The 19,252-nt window shown below is 46.8% G+C and overlaps 1 protein-coding gene across 1 annotated transcript in view; it reads left to right on the top strand.

Annotated features, from left to right (window-relative positions):
* Positions 1–19,252, top strand: part of LOC140729281 (chloride channel protein ClC-Kb-like) — a 118,203-nt gene that overhangs the window by 34,869 nt on the left and 64,082 nt on the right. Inside the window, exons 8-10 of the mRNA XM_073048883.1 lie at positions 713–797; positions 12,490–12,591; positions 16,274–16,358. Of these exons, the coding sequence (XP_072904984.1) occupies positions 713–797; positions 12,490–12,591; positions 16,274–16,358 (272 nt within the window). The remainder of the gene's footprint in view (positions 1–712; positions 798–12,489; positions 12,592–16,273; positions 16,359–19,252) is intronic.

The following is a 19,252-nucleotide window of genomic DNA, read 5'->3' as shown; positions in this document are numbered from 1 at the left end:
TTCATCTCAGCCCCCTTTGCAAATCCTAATTTTACAGAAATTTCAGGTCTCTGCTGGGCATGGGGCACAACGAGTAGTATTGCCACCTAGCAACAGTACGGCAGCAGTACCCATTGATAACCCAGTCTGGCAATCATATTCCTGATGCTGCTGATGGTAGTGGCTCAGAGAGATTGTGGGTTGGGTGATATGCTCCTCAACAAAGCTTCAGGCCCTTCGAATACAACACTCCCGCACACGTCAGATGTAATGACATCCTGGTGATCCTCTCGGCAGTTTTTACCATCCTCTGTACGGTCTTGTGGCCCATTGCCGCACGATGATGCAGCCAGTTAGGGCACCTTCGATGTTGCTCCTGTATAAAGTCATTAGAACAGGGTTGGGGAGCTTTGTACACCTCAGTCTCCTCAGAATCTGTAAACACCGTTGTGCATTCTTGAAAAAAATGATGAGGTGTTGTGTGTGGAGCTTAGATCATCCGTTATGTACACAGTAAGGAACTTTGTGCTCTTCGCAGAGCCATTGACATGTGCCTTCTTGAAATCCGCAATAATAACTTTTGTCTTCCGGGCTGCCCCCAGTGCACCCTTGGTTTTGTTGGTCATTAACGGAAATGAAGCATTTCACTGTATGTTTCAATGTACATATGACAAATCTTTAACTCTTTATCTAATCTTTCTTTCTTGTTCCCCCCCACCACGCCCACCCCCAGAGACCGTTGCCGTCCTGTTCAGCACCAACTGGAGGGTGGAATTCCCCTTCGACCTGCCGGAGTTCCTTTCCTTTGCCATCCTCGGGTAAGCCAAGCTAGAGCAAAGCCGGGGTATCCCGCCTGGCCTAGCAGAACAATTGCAGACTGGAGCTATTGTAGGGAAAGAGGCAGCAGGTTAGCAACGTCCCACCAGCAGCAACATGACAACATCCAATGATGGGTTGAGGAGGATGTACCGGCTGTAGGAGAGATTGGATGCCCCTCCCACACCTTCTCCACTAAAGCAATTACGTAATGGGCCGAATGGCCTCTGTGTTTTCCATAGACGGAGAGAGCCACAGCTTTTCCGGATGACTGAGTTGAAGACTTTGTTATCCGGATGACAGAATTGGTGGCTTTGTGGCCTGGTTTGCAGATGATACAAAAATAGGTGAAGGGCCAGGTGCTGCTGGGGAAGAAGGGAGCCTGCAGAAGGATTTGGATAGATTCTGTTTCGGATTCAGTGAGAAGTCCGGGTTTTCCCATTTTCTCTGCTGTCTCCTAGCCCAAAAGGAGGCATAACCTCCAGTGAAAGACTTTCCCTTTTCTCCCCATTGTGAACATTAGGTCCCCTTGGAATTGCTTGGAATGCTGGGGTAGGATTAGGAGACTAGGTAAAGAAATGGCAGATGGAATAAGGTATGGTTGTGCACTAGGCACAAGAAATAAAGATGTATTATCTAAACAGGGAGCAAATTCAGAAATCAGAGATGAAAGGGGACTTAGGAGCTCCAGTGTAGAATTCCTTAAAGGTTACCTTGAGTCATTAGTGTGTCTGTTCGTGATGTACCATGTTGTATGACATGGGTGATCACGGTCTTTCCGTGACCATGATTGATCTTGGCAAACTTTTCTACAGAAGTGGTTTGCCAATGTTTTCTTCTGGGCAGTGTCTTCACAAGACAGTGATCCCAATCATTATCAACACTCTTCAGAGATTGTCTACCTGGCATCAGTGGTTGCATAACCGGGACGTGATATGCATCAGCTGCTTATACGACCATCCACCACCTCACCATCTGCTCCCATGGTTTCACATGACCCTGATCAGGGGGAAGCGGGTGGGGAGGGTGGTTAATCAGGTACTACACCTTGCCCAAGGCTGATCTGCAGGTTAGCAAAGAAAAGGAGTGCATTATACCTCCTTTGGTAGAGACGTATCTTTACCCCACAACCTGGAGTCATTAATAAGAATAACAAATGAAATGTTAGCGTTCATTTTGAACATAAAATAGGAAGGATGTAATGATATTCTTCAAGACATTGGTCAGACCACTTTGGAGTATTGTGAGCAGTTGTGAGCAGTATTGTTGTATTGTCCCCAGAGGACTGGATGATTAAAGATGTTGTTCCCTTGTTCAAGTGTAACACTTAACCAACAGGCTGGTATATGGTACACCCTGTTCCAATTCCAACCTAACTCCTTCCGAACACTCTGCTCTCCGCTCCCTCCGCACCAATCCCAAACTCACTATAAAACCCGCTGATAAGGGGGGAGCTGTTGTTGTCTGGCGTACTGACCTCTACCTGGCCGAGGCACAACAACAACTCTCTGATACCTCCTCTTATTTACCCCTTGATCATGATCCCACTAAGGAGCACCAGGCCATTGTCTCCTATACCATCAGCAACCTTATCAGCTCTGGGGATCTCCCATCCACTGCCACCAACCTCATAGTTCCCACACCCCACACTTCCCGTTTCTACCTCCTACCCAAGATCCACAAACCTGCCTGTCCAGGTAGACCTATTGTCTCAGCTTGCTCCTGCCCCACTGAACTCATTTCTGCATACCTTGACACTGTCTTATCACCCCTTGTTCAATCGCTTCCCACCTATGTTCGTAACACTTCTCACACTTTGAATTTTTTCAATGATTTTAAGTTTCCTGGCCCCCACCGCCTTATTTCACCATGGACGTCCGGTCCCTATATACCTCCATCCCTCACCGGGATGGTCTCAAAGCTCTTCGCTTCTTTTTGGATTCCAGACCTAACCAATTCCCCTCTACCAGCACTCTCCTCCGTCTAGCAGAATTAGTTCTTACTCTCAATAATTTCTCCCTTGGCTCCTCCCACTTCCTCCAAACCAAGGGTGTAGCCATGGGCACCCGCATGGGTCCCAGTTATGCCTGCCTTTTTGTTGGCTTTGTGGAACAGTCCATGTTCCAAGCCTATACGGGTATCTGTCCCCCTCTTTTCCTTCGCTACATCGACGACTGCATTGGCGCTGCCTCTTGCCCGCATGCTGAGCTCGTTGACTTCATTAACTTTGCCTCCAACTTTCACCCTGCCCTCAAATTTACCTGGTCCATTTCTGACACCTCCCTCCCCTTTCTTGATCTTTCTGTCTCCATCTCTGGAGATGGCTTATCTACTGATATCTACTATAAGCCTACAGACTCTCACAGCTACCTGGACTATTCCACTTCCCACCCCGTCTCTTGCAAAAATGCCATCCCCTTCTCACAAGTCCTCCGTCTCTGCCGCATCTGCTCTCAGGATGAGGCTTTTCATTCCAGCACAAAGGAGATGTCTTCCTTTTTTAAACAAAAGGGCTTCCCTTCTTCCACCATCAACTCTGCTCTCAAACGCATCTCTCCCATTTCCTGCACATCTGCCCTCACCCCATCCGCCCGCCACCCCACTCGGGATAGGGTTCTCCTTGTCCTCACCTACCACCCCACCAGCTTCCAGGTCTAACATATAATTCTCCGTAACTTCTGCCACCTCCAACGGGATCCCACTACCAAGCACATCTTGGTTGGGGGGAGGGAAGGATGTGCTTGGTAGTGGGATCCCATTGGAGATGGTAAAAGTTTCGGAGAATTATGTACTGGATGCAAAGGCTGGTCGGGTGGTAGGTGAGGACAAGAGGAACCATATCCCTGGTAGGGTGGCAGGAGGATGGGGTGAGAGCAGACGTGCGTGAAATGGAAGAGGTGCAGTCGAGGGCAGTGTTGACGGTGGAGGAAGGGGAAGCCCCTTTCACTGAAGAAGGAGGACATCTTCTTAGTTCTGGAATGAAAAGCCTCACCCTGAAAGAAGATGCGGCGGAGACAGGAATTCAGAGAAGGGGGATAGCATCTTTGCAAATAACAGGGTGGGAAGAGGTATAGTCCAGGTAGCTGAAGAGTCTATGGGTTTATAATAGACATCAGTAGATAAGCTATCTCCGGAGATAGAGACAGAGAGATGGAAAGGGGAGGGAGGTGTCGGGTAAATTTCAGGGCAGGGTAGAAGTTGGAGGCAAATTTGATGAAGTGGACAAGCTCAGCGTGGGTGCAGGAAGCATCACCAATGCAGTCGATGATGTAGCGTAAGAAAAGTTGGGGACTGATACAACTGTAGGCTTAAAACATAGACTGTTCCACACAGCCGACAAAAAGGCAGGCATAGCTGGGGCCCATGCGAGTGCCCATGGCTACCCCTTCTGTTTGAAGGAAGTGGGAGGACCCAGAGGAGAAATTATTGAGAGTGAAGCCAAGTTCTGCCAGGTGTGGGGGGGGGGGGGGAGTGGTGGTGGAGGATAACTGGTTGGGTCTGGTATCCAGAAAGAAAGAAAAAGCTTCGAGGGCTTCCTGGTGAGGGCTCGAGGTGTATAGGGACTGGACATCCATAGTAAAAATAAGATGCTTGGGGCCAGGGAACCTGAAATCATTGAAGGATCAAGTGCGTGTGGAGTGTCACAGATGTAGGTAGGAAGGGACTGAACTAGGGGGGAGTAAGACAGAGTCGAGGATTGCAGATATAAGTTCAGTGGGCCAGGAGCAAGCTGAAACAATGGGTGTACCTGGACAGGCAGGTAGGAGGTAGAAATGGGAAGTGCAGGGTGCGGGATCTGACGTTGGTGGCGGTGAATGGCAGATCCCCAGAGTTAATAAGGTTGGCATTGGTGTGGGAGACAATGGCCTGGGGTCCTTTTTGAGGGGTAAGTAAGAGGAGGTGTCTGAGAGTTACTGCCTGGCTTCAGCAAGGTAGAGGTCAGTCCACCATATGACTACAGCATCTCTTATATGCAGGTTTGATGGTGAGGTTAGGATTAGTGCAGAAGGAGGGAGTGGAGAACAGAGCGTTCTGAAGGGGTGAGGTTGGAATTGGAGAGAGGAGTGCTGAAGTCACCTCAGTTAATGTCCTATTGGCAGTTAGCAATGAAAAGATCCAGAGCAGGTGGAAGACCAGAGCAGAGTGTCTTGGAGGAGGAGGAGGAGGAGGGTTGAAGGTGGGAGGAGGTGTCATTGGTGAGGACTGGAGAGTAGGCACTGATGCACCATCAATAGCTCTCTGAGACGGGAGGCGAGATATCGGCTTTTATTGACTGGAAGAAAGAACAAGTAGTAGTTGACCACCATGCTACATCCTGGAGACTGAGGGCAGGGCTCAGGCCTCAATCGCCTTTATACCGGGGTCTGTGGGAGGAGCCACGGGCAATGGGAGGAGCCACAGTCAGTGGGAGGAGCCACAGGAGCAGTCAGCGGTGGAGACATGACCAGACAGGTATATGTAGTTCACCACAGGCACGGAGACGGAGGCAGCAGAACAGGAGCTCAGCACCATGGCAGGCGCAGAACTCACTGAGGTGGGGGAGCAAGGGGACAAAGATGAGGCCCTTGCTGAGGACAGATTGTTCTGCCTCAGTGAGGGGAAGGTCAGAGGGGACGGTGAAAACCCAGCATGGATGAGAGCTGGGATCAGAGGGGGGTGGGGGGTTGATAGTGTCTGAGGAGAGAGGAGAGTTGGGGTGTTCAGGGAAGGTGAGGTGAGAGGATGATAGAGTCTACAAACACCCAAGAGTCTGGTGGACTGGCCTCTACCTTGCAGAAGCATTGCAACAACAGTCAGACACCTCCTCTTACTTACCCCTGGAACAGGACCCCACTAAGGAACACCAGGCCATTGTCTCCCACACCATCACCAACCTTGTTAACTCTGGAATTCTCCAGAGCTCTACAAACAATGTTGATTATCCCTAATCAGGTCCTGTCTGTCCAAATAATTTTATATCCAGTTCCTAGAGTACTTTCCAATAAGTTCCCCACTACTGATGTCAGGCTCACCTACCTGGCTTATTCATAGAGCCTTTCTTAAACAATGGAACAACATTAGCTATCCTCCGATCCCCCAGCACCTCACCCGTGGCTAAGTCCATTTTAAATATCTCTGCAAAGCCCCTGCAATTTCTGCACTAGCCTCTCATGTGGTTCATGTACAAGAGGATATAGACAGGCTGCAGAGTTGGGCAGAAAAATGGCAGATGGAGTTCAATCTGGACAAGTGTGAGGTGATGCATTTTGGAAGAACAAACCAGAAGACTGAGTACAGGATTAATGGTCAATTACTTAAGAATGTGGATGAACAAAGGGACCTTGGGGTTCAAATCCATACATCCCTCAAGGTCGCTGCACAGGTTGATAGGGTAGTTAAGAAGGCCTATGGGATGCTAGGCTTCATTAACAGGGGGATTGAGTTCAAGAGTAGAGAGGTCATGTTGCAACTCTACAAATCTCTGGTGAGACCGCACTTAGAGTATTGTGTTCAATTCTGGTCACCTCATTATAGGAAGGATGTGGAAGCTATGGAGAGGGTGCAGAGGAGATTTACCAGGATGTTGCCTGGTTTGGAGAACAAGTCATATGAAGCAAGGTTAGCAGAGCTGGGACTTTTCTCTTTGGAGCGTACAAGAATGAGAGGGGACTTGATAGAGGTCTACAAGATTATGAGAGGCATAGATAGGGTGGATAGTCAGTACCTGTTTCCCAGGGCAACAATAGCAAACACCAGAGGGCATAGGTACAAAATTAAGGGAGGGAAGTTTAGGGGAGACATCAGGGGTAAGTTTTTTTACACAGAGGGTTGTGAGTGCCTGGAATGGTGGTGGAGGCTAAAACATTAGGGGTATTTAAGAGCCTCTTGGACAGGCACATGGATGAAAGAAAAATGGAAGGTTATGGGGTAGTGTGGGTTTAATACTTTTCTTTAAGGATTATCTGGGTCAGCACAACATGGAGGGCTGAAGGACCTGTACTGTGCTGTAGTGTTCTATGGTTCTATGTGTCAGGTTCACATTGGGAACACATTGTCAGGCCCCTAGGAATTTATCCACCCTGATTTTCCTCAAGACAGCAAAAGCCTCTTCCTCTGTAATCTGTATACAGTCCATGATCTCACGACTACTTCTATTTATGTCTCCCAAGTAATTACAGATGCAACGTTCTATTTAAGATCCCCCCATCTGTTTTGGCTCCATGTATAGATGACCTCCCTGATCTTCAAGAGGACCAATTTTGTTCTTTGCTGTCCTTTTGCACTTAATATATCTGTAGAAGCCCTTGGGATTCTCCTTCATCTTGTCTGCTAGAGCAACTTCATGCTTTGTGTTAGCCCTCCTGATTTCCTCCTTAACTGTTCCCTATCATTTCTTATACCCCTGGAGTCCTCACTTGTTCCTATCTGCCTTTACCTGCTATGCACCTCCTTTTTATTAACCAGGGCCTCAATATCTCTCGAATACCAAGGTTCTCTAAACCTATTGTCCTTACCTTTTATTCTGATAGGAATATACAAACTCGGTATTCTCAAAATATCACTTTTTAAGGCCTCCCACTGACCAAGTACACCCTTTGCCAGTAAACAACCTGCCCATATCCACACTTACCTGATCCTTTTGATACCACCAAAATTAGCCTTTCTTCAATTTTCCAAAATAATATCTTGAAACTAATGGCATTGTGATTGCTAGATTCAAAGTGTTCCCCTACACAAACTTCTGTCACCTGCCCTGTCTCATTCCCTAATAGGAGATTTAGTACCATACTCTCTCTAGTTGGGACTTCTATGTACCGATTAAATAAACTTTCCTGAGCATATTTGACTAACTCTAGCCCTTTTACAGTTTGGAAGTCCCAGTCAATACGTGGAAAGTTAAAATCACCTACTATCACAACATTATGTTTCTTGCAACGGTCTTCTATCTCTCTATAAGTTTGCTCCTCTAAATCCCACGGATTGCTGCGTAGCCTATAATATAATCCCAATAATGGGATGATTGCTATCTTTATTCCTTAGTTCCACCCATACAGCCTCAGTAGATGAGCTCTCCAGTCTGTGCTGTGACACTTTCCCTGACTCGTAATACCACCCCTCTCCCTTTAGTCCGTCCTGCTCTGTCGCGTCTAAAACAACAGAACCCTGAAACACTGAGCTGCCAGTCCTTCTCCTCCTACAACCAAGTCTCACTATTGGCTACAATATCATAATTCCACGTGCTGATCCCCGCCCTATACTTAATCAGACTTTCTACAATACTGCTTGCATTGAAATATACACAATTCTGAATGTTAGTCCCACCATGCTCAATCTTTTGTTTCCTGGCTTGATATGAAGGCTTAACAACATCTTTCCCAACAATCAACTCCACTATCCAATCTGGCACTGATTCCTACCCCCTGTAGCACTTGTTTAAACACCCCTCCCCCCATGGCAGCACTAGCAAATTTTCCCACTAGGTTATTAGCCCTCCAGTTCAGGCGCAAACTGTCCCTTCTGTACAGGTCCCACCTTCTCAGGAAGAGACCCCAAAGATCCAAACATATGAAGCCCTCCCTCCTGCACCATCTCCTTAGCCACACGTTAATTTGTATGATCTTCCTATTTCTGAGTTCACTAGCATGTAGCATGGGTAGCAATCCTGAGATCACAACCCTGGAATTCCTGTGCCTTGACTCAGCACCTAACTCCCTGAACTCACTTTGCAGGACCTTCACACCCATCCTATCCATGTCATTGGTACCGATATGGACCACAACCTCTGGATGCTCACCTTCCCACATAAGGGGACTCAATCTGCAATGTCCCTGACCCTGGGATGTGGGAAGCAACATACAACACCATCTGGGATCTTGTTCCTGTCCACAGAGCCTCCTGTATGTTCCCCTAACCTTCGAATCTCCTATCACTACAGCTCTCCTCTTCTTCCTCTTCCTTTTAGAGCTACAGATCCAGATTCTGTGCCAGAGCCTTGACTGCTGTGCTGTCCTCTGCTAGAAATCCCCCCCCACCACCACAGTATACAAAGCAGTCACTGGCTGCCTATCCCCTTTCCCGCTCCTGACGAACACCCAGATGCACGTGCCCTGCACTTTGGGTGTCCTGTTGAGAAACTCCTCAGCATCCTGAGGGAACTGGAGTTCATATAGTTACAGCTAAACTTCCTGAATGTGGTGGGAAAGAGGTTGCAGCTGGATGCACTTCTTGCAGGTGTAGTCATCAGGGTCACTGGAGGCCGTCCTGACTTCATACAGCATTCCACTATTCTGCCCGGCATCCCCACTGCTCTGACTGTGCAATAAGAAAGAAAGAATGAAAAATTAAACAAAAAATCTACTACAGCCTTCACCTCTCCTCACTAAAGGTATATGAGCCAAAGCCTAAACTCCCCACTCTGACACTGGCCCACTCCCACACTGCCTACTCCACATAAACCTAACTTATTTTTATTGTCCCTTGCCAAGTGCCTAATTGTGCACAATTCGACATCTCCTCGGGAACTGTGGCACACAGAATGTCCTGACTGCCTCCTGTCGCTTCTTTTGAACTCTCTTCCACTATGCAATCAAACATCTTCTCAGCAACAGTGGGACGCAGTGTGTCCCAACTGCACCCAATCGTTTCTTATCTCCTCAGTAAAGTTGACACCAAAAGATAGTAGTGCGGCATTCCCTCAGTTGCACGCTTGTTCAATTATCTTGATAACTCACTGGAAGAATAGGGAACAGACAGTAAGAATAATGGAACAGTTTTATAGGGGATTGGCAGGTTAACACCAGAGGAATGCCACAGAAATCAGAGCTGGGATATCACTTGTTGACACAATCTATGTCCATGATATGGTTGGGAGGAATATATTAAAGTTTGCTGGTAATGAGGATGCAGAGAGGGGATATGGATAGACCAGGGCAGGGTTGACAAAACCTTTCAAGAGCATGTGTCCAAGTTGGTGATAATCTTCTAAAAACTTTTCTTGCATGCCATAGTAATTTTGAGCTGATACAATTATCAACTAATAAATTAGTAATAATAATTATGGACATGTTAAGAAAAAAGGATGAGTCCTATTGCTTATTTGCATGTATTCAGTGTTTTACTATTAATAAGAAGATAACAGGCAGAGATTAAAGTAAATGAAGTTCTTTACAAAACTTGTCCAAAAATTCTTAATATTAATCTTTTAAAAAGTCAATTAAAAATGACATTATTTCAATAAGCAAACACAAGGAAATCTGCAGATGCTGGAAATTCAAACAACACACACAAAATAGCTTCTCCTTATAGATGCTGCCTGGCCTGCTGTGTTCCACCAACATTTTGCGTGTGTTGTTATTATTTCAATAATATTGTTATTGTACCTATACTGTCTAAATACTGTTGTGTACGCCAGGACTACGGATGGTGGGGAGGAGATGCATCTCTACCAAACAAGGTGTAAGGTGCTCCTTCCCTCTGCTAGTCTGCAGGTCACCCTCGGGCAAGGTGTAGCACCTGCTTAGCCCCTGATCAGGGTCACGTGAAGCCATGGGGGCAGGTGGTGGATGGTCATGTGAGCAGCTGGTGCTCATCACAAGTCCTGGTTATGTGACCACTGATGCCAGGCAGACAATCTCTGAAGGGTATTCATAATGGCTGTGGTCACCCGTCTTAAAAAGACACTGCCCAGAAGAAGGCAATATGTTGGTAGAAAAATTTGCGAAGAATAGTTACGGTCATGGAAAGACCATGGTCGCTCACATCATAGAGCATGGCACCTTATCAATAGTTCAAAGGTTCATATATTATCAAAGTATAGAACTCTTCTCCAGATAACCCCGAAACCAAGAACGAAATGAAAAGCAGCATGATCATGAACTCCCAAATCCTTCCCACACAAAAAAATCAACAAACATAGAACAGGCATGTTGATTCCCACCCCCACCACACCCAAATCCCCCTTCCCCTGCGCACAAAAAAACAAGATCGGGCTAAAAACACAGAATACAAAAACAATCATAAGAGTGAAAGAAAAGTCTATAATCCAAGACCATATCCAAAACACAGAAAACCAAGATAACGTTGCAGCAGGCTTTTCTCTCTGTGGCAGCAAATTGACCCCACCAGCGATCAAAAGGCAGTCTCCCCTCTCCGGTAGCAAAGTTACCCCACCAGCGATCAAAAGGCAGTCTCCCCTCTCCATAGCAGTGCGATCCCACCAGCGATCAAAAGGCAAGCAGTCGGAACTCACCTTCCATATTCACACATTGTTTCAATCTCCCTTGTCACTTTAATCAGCGAAATGGGGTTGAACATCGGCTTGTGCTCCCGCAGCCTTCTCGCCACAAGGTTCACACATAGTGCCTGTGCCTCCCAGAATCCCCTCATAGACTGCAGAATGCTGAACCACCCAAACGATCTCCACACTGAAAATCACAGGCTCCAACGCTTCCAAATCACATTCAAGATGAAAAACACACGTAAAAGACAGGAAAGTGAAATAATGATGATGACAGCAGGCTGGCAAGGTTTCAAAATGTGTCATCTAGCATCATGTGTTCTTGCAACCCTCTAGCTGGCACCAAGCAGGAGTCAGACGTTGCTTGTGAAAATATCATACTGAACTCTGGTTGTAAGAAAATCATTTAATATTTAACTTGGCAATAAAGATTATCATTACGTATCTTTGTATTATGGGTGAGGTTTAAAGAACTGAAGGGCAGTGTGCCGATAAAATGTTTGCATGTGCCATCTTGGATGTGAGTGCCAAAGGTTCACCAGCCCTAGTTAGGGGAATGGGCAAGTGTGTGGCAGGTGGTTTATATCCCAGAAAAATGTTAGGCTAATTCCTATTCATAGAAAAAATAGGAAATACTCCTATTGATAGGAATGTTCCTATTGATAAGAAAAAAATAAACAATTCCGATTGATAGGAAAATAAAGTTCAAAGTAAATCTACTACCCTGAGATTCATTTTCTTGCAGGAATTCACAGCGAAAGAAAGAAATACAATTAAATCAATAAAAGACTACACATTAAGGCTGATAAATAGCCAATGTGCAAAAGAAGACAAACTCTGCAAATACAAAAGATAGATAATACTGAGAACATGAGCTGTAGAGACCTTGAAAGTGAGTCCATAGGTTGTGGATTCAGTTCACTGTTGAGGTGGGTGAAGTTATCCACACTGGTTCAGGAGCCTGATGGTTGAATAACTGTTTCTGAGCCTGGTGATGTGGGACCTAAGGCTCCTGCACTTCCTTCCTAATGGCAACAGTGAGAAGAGAACATGGCCAGAATGGTCCTTGATGATGGATACAGATTTCTTGAGGTGGTGCTCCATTTAAATGTTCTCAAGGGTGGGGAGGGATGTTCCGGAAATCGACTCGGCTCTATCCACCACTTTCTGTAGGCTTCTCCATTCTTGTCAGGTCGATAGGTTTCCTATAATAAAACATGGAAAAACATGAGGTCAATTCTATTGGATAGGAAAAATAGGAACAATTCAAACGATGAGGGATTAAACGGTGTTAGTGTTCTGAGAGATATAGGTACCAGGAGCCACTGAAAAGTAACACTCAGGGACAGGAAGAAATTAGGAAGGTAAGTGGTATGTAAGAGTATGTATGTATGTATGAAGGTAAGAGGAATCGAGATACCTTAAAGACATTATGCCTGAGCCACCTATGCCTAATCTCGTTTCTCACACGGTTCCAGGGTCATCTGTGGCTGCCTCTGCTGCCTCTACCTCTTCTGCCACAGGAATCTCACCATGTTCCTGACCAAACGCAGAAAGATCTCCAAATTCATGGCTAATAAGTGAGTATTTTCAGCCAAGTGGGGTTTAAGTGGGTGAGTTCTCTGCCCCTCGCACCGCTCCGTGTCACACCCGTCTCCTTGCCTTCCATTCTAGTCCTGATATCCACAGGACTGATGAAGGATCTTGGCCCGAAACACCGACTATATTCTTTTCCATAGGTGCTGCCCGGCCAGCTGCGTTCCTCCAGCATTTTGTGTGTGTTGCTTGGATTTCCAACACCTGCAGATACTCTCTTGCTTGGGATCAGCGGTTCCTTGTCTTACTATGCGTCCCCTCACCTGAAAACTCCGGTGGGTTCTGATTTAGCTGATGAGACCAGTGAATGGCCAACTGACTCCACCACAGCTGAGGCAGGAAACAGCTTGGGAGATGGGGAGTTCCTTCCACCATTTACACTGGCCTCAGTGTGTTCCTAACACATGCCCCCATCCTGAATGTTCCCTCTGCACTTTGAGCTCATAAGTCTGGAAACTGTTAATACAAAACTTCTTTTGAACTTTCAACAAATACTTTTGCAACCTTTAGGGGCTGGCATGGAGTGAATTTATCTTTCTTCATCAAGCCATGAGGGCAGCAAAATTACACCGAGACTGTATATCAAACCCTGCAATTCTGGTCACTATACATCATAAGACATGGGAATAGAATTAAGCCATTTGGCCCATTGAGTCTTATCTGACATTTGATCCTGTCTGATTTATTATCCCTCTCAATCCCATTCTCCAGTCTTCTCCCCATTGTCCTTGCTAATCAAGAGCCCCATCAACCTCCACTTTATATATATACAATGACTTGACCTCCACAGCCATCTGTGGCAATGAATTCCACAGGTTCACCGTGCTCTTCCTCCTCATCTCTGTCCTTAGGGATGTCCTTCTAGTCTGAGGCTGCGCCCATTGGTCCTAGACCTCCCCTACTATTGGAAACATCCTCTCCACATCTATGTCTTTCAATATTTGATATATTTCAGTGAGATCCAGCCCCCCATTCTTCTAAACTCCAATGAGTAGAGGCCAAGAACCATCAAAGGTTCCTCGTATGTTAACCCTTTCATTCCCAATCTTATCTTAGATAAGGGGCCCAAAAGTGCTCACAACATACTGAGTGCAGTCTGACCAATCCCTTGTAGAGCCTCAGTCTTCCTAAGGCATGGTCCCATATTCCTTTAGCACTTGAAGCTCTTGAGCCTGGACTCTGTTAATACAAACCTTTCCCAGCCTTTGGGGTCTGGCATGGGGCTGAGCTTTCTGCGCCAAGCCACAAGAAACTCCTCTTCTCAGTTCCCTTCTTCTGAGAATGTTCCCTCAGATCAGAGACGCTCCTTCCCATGGAAACATCCTCTGCGTGTCCACGCTATCCAGGCTTTTCAGTAGCCAGTAAGTTTCAGAGAGATTCCCCCTCATCCTTCTGATATCATACATGCAATGAGTGCCTCGAAGAGAGTACTCATCACCATCATTATGTGCCATGTCTTATGACTTGGGCAATCATGACCATGATTGTTCTTGGCAAATTTTTCTACAGAAATGGTTTGCCATTGCCTTCCTCTGGACAGTGACTTTACAAGACAGGTAGCCCCAGCCATCATCAGAGATTGTCTGCCTAACGTCAGTGGTCGCATAACCAGGACTTGTGATCTGCACCGGCTGCTCATACGGCCATCCATCACCTGCTCCCATGGTTTTGCGTATCCCTGATCGGATGGGGTTCAGGGGCTAAGCAGGTGCTACACCTTGCCCAAGGGTGACCAAGGGAGACCTACAGGCTAGTGGAGGGAAGGATTGCCTTACACCCCCTTTGGTAGAAAGATATCTCCAGCCCGCCGCCCGTATGGGAGTATTAGAGGGTTAGATTGACCCCTCTGCTCCTCTCGACCAAGCCCCTTCCTAAAGATTTGGGAGAAAAAGGAGAAGGCTGGAGAATAAATGTTAAAGTTCTGGGAACACTCAGAGACAGACAGCATCTGGGGAGAGAGAAACAGTTAACACTTCAAGTTGCTGAGCTGCCTGCAGAACAAAGTGGTACTGTGCTGGGGATACTCAAAGTTCAAAGTAAATTTAATTTCCAAGTACATATACCATATATAACCCTGAGATTTATTTTCTTGTGTGCATACTCAATAAATCTATAGAATCATAACCGTAATAGAATCAATGAAGGATCGCCCAACTTGGGTGTTCAACCAGTGTAGAGAAGTCAACAATGTACAAATATAAAAAGAAATAAATAAAAATAAATAAATAAACAAACAATCAAACAAACAAGCAAGCAAGCAGTAAATAGTGAGAGCATGAGATGAAGACTCCTTGAAAGTGAGGCCATAGGTTGGGGGAACATTTCAATGATGAGATAAGTGAAGTTATCCCCTTTGGTTCAAAAGCCTGACAGTTGAGGGGTAATAACTGTTCCTGAACTTAGTGGTGTAAGTCCTGAGGATCTTGTACTTTCTTCCTGATGGCAACAAGCAACAAGGTTACTCTTATCTGTAGAAGCCCTTAGTGTTTTCCTTCACCTTGTCTGCTAGAGCACCTTATGCCTTCTTTAAATCCTACTGATTTCCCTCTTAAGTGCTATCTTGTATTTCTTTTACTCCTCAAGTACCTAATTTTTTTCCCTACATGCCTATACTTGCTAAGCACCTTTTTCTTTTTCTTAACCAGGGCTTCAATAGCTCTCAAAAACTAAGGTTGCTGAACCTGGTGGTGTGAGTCCTGAGAATCCTGCACCTTCTTCCTGATGGCAGCAACAGGTCCTGGGTGGTGGGACTCTCCGATGATGGATGCTGCTTTCCTGCAACAGCATTTCATGTAGATGTACTCAATGGTTGGGAAGGCTTTAACCCTGATGGACCTGGCCGCATCCACTACTTTTTGTAAGGCTTTCTATTCAAGGGCATTGGGCTTGTGACTGCGAGTTTGGATCCCTAAATGACAACTGGGGAATTTAAGTTTACGTTTTTAATTAAATCTGGAACTTTAGAAGTTAATATCCAGATTGCAAGCTGTAAACTGACAAAATAACAATAAACATTTGGTTTGCTGTGATCCTTCTGGGTGGAAGCTGGTGTCAAACAATCTCAAAGTCACACAGCGCAGAAACAGACCCCTAGCACATCGTGTGTGTGTGTGTGTGTGTGTGTGTGTGTGTGTGTGTGTGTGTGTGTGTGTGTGTGTGTGTGTGTGTGTGTGTGTGTGTGTGTGTGTGTGTGTGTGTGTGTGTGTGTGTGTGTGAGTGTGTGTGTGCACTGCTAGAGTGCCTAAGACTGTTGCACAATACCGTATTAGTCAACGTGGAGCAGAAAGCAAATTCGTAAATCTGCTGAGAGCAAAAGAGGTTGAAAATGGTGAGGGTGGCGTGCTGCAGGAGGGGTGTTAGTAGACAGGTGTTGGAGGAGGAGTGCTAGGGGCAGTAGGGGGTGACACGCCCAGCCCTGAGGCACCAGGCCAGGTCGTTTGATTCCAAGCAATTGGTTTATTAATCAATACAGATTCTTGTTGCAACACCACTTAACCATTTGATCTATTTCACTTCTATACACCTCTAAGATTCAGGTGTGCACTGTGTGCCGCAGTGTACGTGGATCCACAACACAGGCAGGAACGCCTGCTTTTGGTCAACTAACCCTTTCTCTGTCCACCAAGGTCAATGCTGAACTGAATGCCTCGTTTTCTATTCCTGCAGCAAAATCCTCTTTGCGGGGTTTGTGGCTCTTGTGTTGGCGAGTGTGACCTTCCCTCATGGAGTCGGACAGTACATTGGTTCCAGGGTGAGTCACCACTGGCCTTCCTGCATTACCTTCCATTGCATTGGGGTTGTTAACCTCCTCACATTATTCTAGAGCCTCCAGAAATTAAATAGTGTCTGCGATGTACGCACCTCCAAGAGGACCACAACCTCGTCATGGTTTGGAAGCTTGCATGCCTCGATGACCTGGAGGGCTGTGTTGGCTGGAGTCAGGGCTTTTTGCTTTGGCTCTTGGTAGGGTCACCCATGCCAAACAGGTCAAAGGGTAGAGGCCAGACTAAGTGTGGTCCACCAGTCCTAAAGATTCGGGGGTTCAACTCAGGGCTGGTCAACTCTGACTGGTCAAACAAAATTGTTACAGAAACAGCAATAAAGAATCCTCCTACATTGGAGTGCGACGGTGTTCCTGAGTCTCCACCTGGGACTTAGGTGACTGACGGTAGTGAAAACCGATGAATTAAGCCATGGAGGACCTTCATTGCTGCCCTAAACACAAGCAGCATAATAGGTAGCAAGTAAGCAGTGTACACAGTTGCAATGAAGGTCAAATATTCAGTTATCAATACAATTTCTCCGTGCAAGTAGTGGCATATTCACCCAGACCTCCCATGCACTCAATGGCCATTTTATTAGATACATCTGTACACCTTGCACCTTAACTCAATTAGTTAATCAGCCAATCATGTGGCAGCAACTCACTGCATAAAAGCATGCAGACATGGTCAAGAGGTTCAGTTGTTGTTCAGACCAAACATTAGAGTGGGGAACAATGTGACTAAGTGACTTTAACCATGGAATGATTGTTAATAGCAGACAGGATTTTTATTTTTTATTTATTTTTTGAGAGTAGGCCTTCCAGCCTTTTGAGCCTCACTGCTCAGCACTGCCTCACTGCCTAACCATGGGGCAATTTATAATAACCGATTAACCTACCAACCGGTACGTCTTTGGACTGTGGGAGGAAACCAGAGCACCTGGAGGAAACCCACGCAGTTACGGGGAGAACGTGCAAACTCCTTACAGGCAGTGGCAGGACTTGAACCTGTGTTGCCTGTACTGTAAGGCGTTGTGCTAACCACTACGTTACCGTGCTGACTCTCTGTAAGGCATCTCCGTAAGTCCTCCCCGTGGAATGTGAGGGCTTTCTCCAGAAGATCCACTTTCCTCACACGTACCAAAGGCGTCCCAAGTAAGTTCATCAGTCGTTGTAAATTGTCCCGTGATTAGGTGAGGGTTAAATCGAGGTTGTTGGAGGTTGCAGGACTGTGCAGCTCAAAAAAGCAGAAGGTCCTTTTCCGCAATCTATCTCCAAATAAATAAATAAATCACGACTGATTCATTATCCTTCCCCAACCCACTCTCTCACCTTCTCCCCATAATTTTTGACATCCTTACTAATCAAGAACTTTATCAACCACCACTTCAGGTATAACCGATGACTTGGTTTCCGCAGCTGTCTCACCCACCCCAGGCAGGGGAAGGTCCAACAAGGGACAGTGCAATAACAGACTCCCATCCCTGTAACCTCCTGATCTCTGCCCCCACCCCATTCTACTGACCTCCGGATCTCTGCCCCCACCCCATTCTACTGACCTCCGGATCTCTGCCCCCACCCCATTCTACTGACTTCCTGATCTCTGCCCCCACCCCATTCTACTGACCTCCGGATCTCTGCCCCCACCCCATTCTACTGACTTCCTGATCTCTGCCCCCACCCCATTCTACTGACCTCCTGATCTCTGCCCCCACCCCATTCTACTGACTTCCTGATCTCTGCCCCCACCCCATTCTACTGACCTCCGGATCTCTGCCCCCACCCCATTCTACTGACTTCCTGATCTCTGCCCCCACCCCATTCTACTGACCTCCGGATCTCTGCCCCCACCCCATTCTACTGACCTCCTGATCTCTGCCCCCACCCCATTCTACTGACTTCCTGATCTCTGCCCCCACCCCATTCTACTGACCTCCGGATCTCTGCCCCCACCCCATTCTACTGACTTCCTGATCTCTGCCCCCACCCCATTCTACTGACTTCCTGATCTCTGCCCCCACCCCATTCTACTGACCTCCGGATCTCTGCCCCCACCCCATTCTACTGACTTCCTGATCTCTGCCCCCACCCCATTCTACTGACTTCCTGATCTCTGCCCCCACCCCATTCTACTGACCTCCTGATCTCTGCCCCCACCCCATTCTACTGACCTCCGGATCTCTGCCCCCACCCCATTCTACTGACTTCCTGATCTCTGCCCCCACCCCATTCTACTGACCTCCGGATCTCTGCCCCCACCCCATTCTACTGACTTCCTGATCTCTGCCCCCACCCCATTCTACTGACCTCCTGATCTCTGCCCCCACCCCATTCTACTGACCTCCGGATCTCTGCCCCCACCCCATTCTACTGACTTCCTGATCTCTGCCCCCACCCCATTCTACTGACCTCCTGATCTCTCTGCACTTTAATCACTCCACCATTGGAGGTTGGCCTTTAGCTGATTACAAGCTCCCTGTTGACCAAAGGCAATGATTGAACTGATCCAGTATTTGGTATTGGCACTGCTGTTAAACATTATCAGATGGTGCTGCCTTGAAGGACTGTACTGAGAGTCACACACACAAAGTGCTGGAGGAACTCAGCAAGTTGGGTAGCTTCTATAGAAGTATAAAGTTCAAAGTAAATACGTTACCAAAGTATGTACAGTACTGTGCAAAAGTTTAAGCTAGGGAGCCTAAGGCTTTTGCACAGTACTGTAGTAGCTTTATGTATTGCACAAAAAACAAATTTCATGACATATGTGAGTGATGATAAACCTGATTCTGATCTGGGTCTCTATTGTGGACTGAGAGAGAGAAGGGGGCAGGGAGGGGGCAATCATGGTTGGGAAAACGGGAAGGAAGAGGGGAGGGAGTGGG

The sequence above is a fragment of the Hemitrygon akajei genome, chromosome 6 (assembly GCF_048418815.1).
Source record: "Hemitrygon akajei chromosome 6, sHemAka1.3, whole genome shotgun sequence".
NCBI lineage: Eukaryota > Metazoa > Chordata > Chondrichthyes > Myliobatiformes > Dasyatidae > Hemitrygon > Hemitrygon akajei.
The sequence above is the reverse complement of the archived record's forward strand: the minus strand, read 5'-3'. Positions and strand labels throughout refer to the sequence as shown.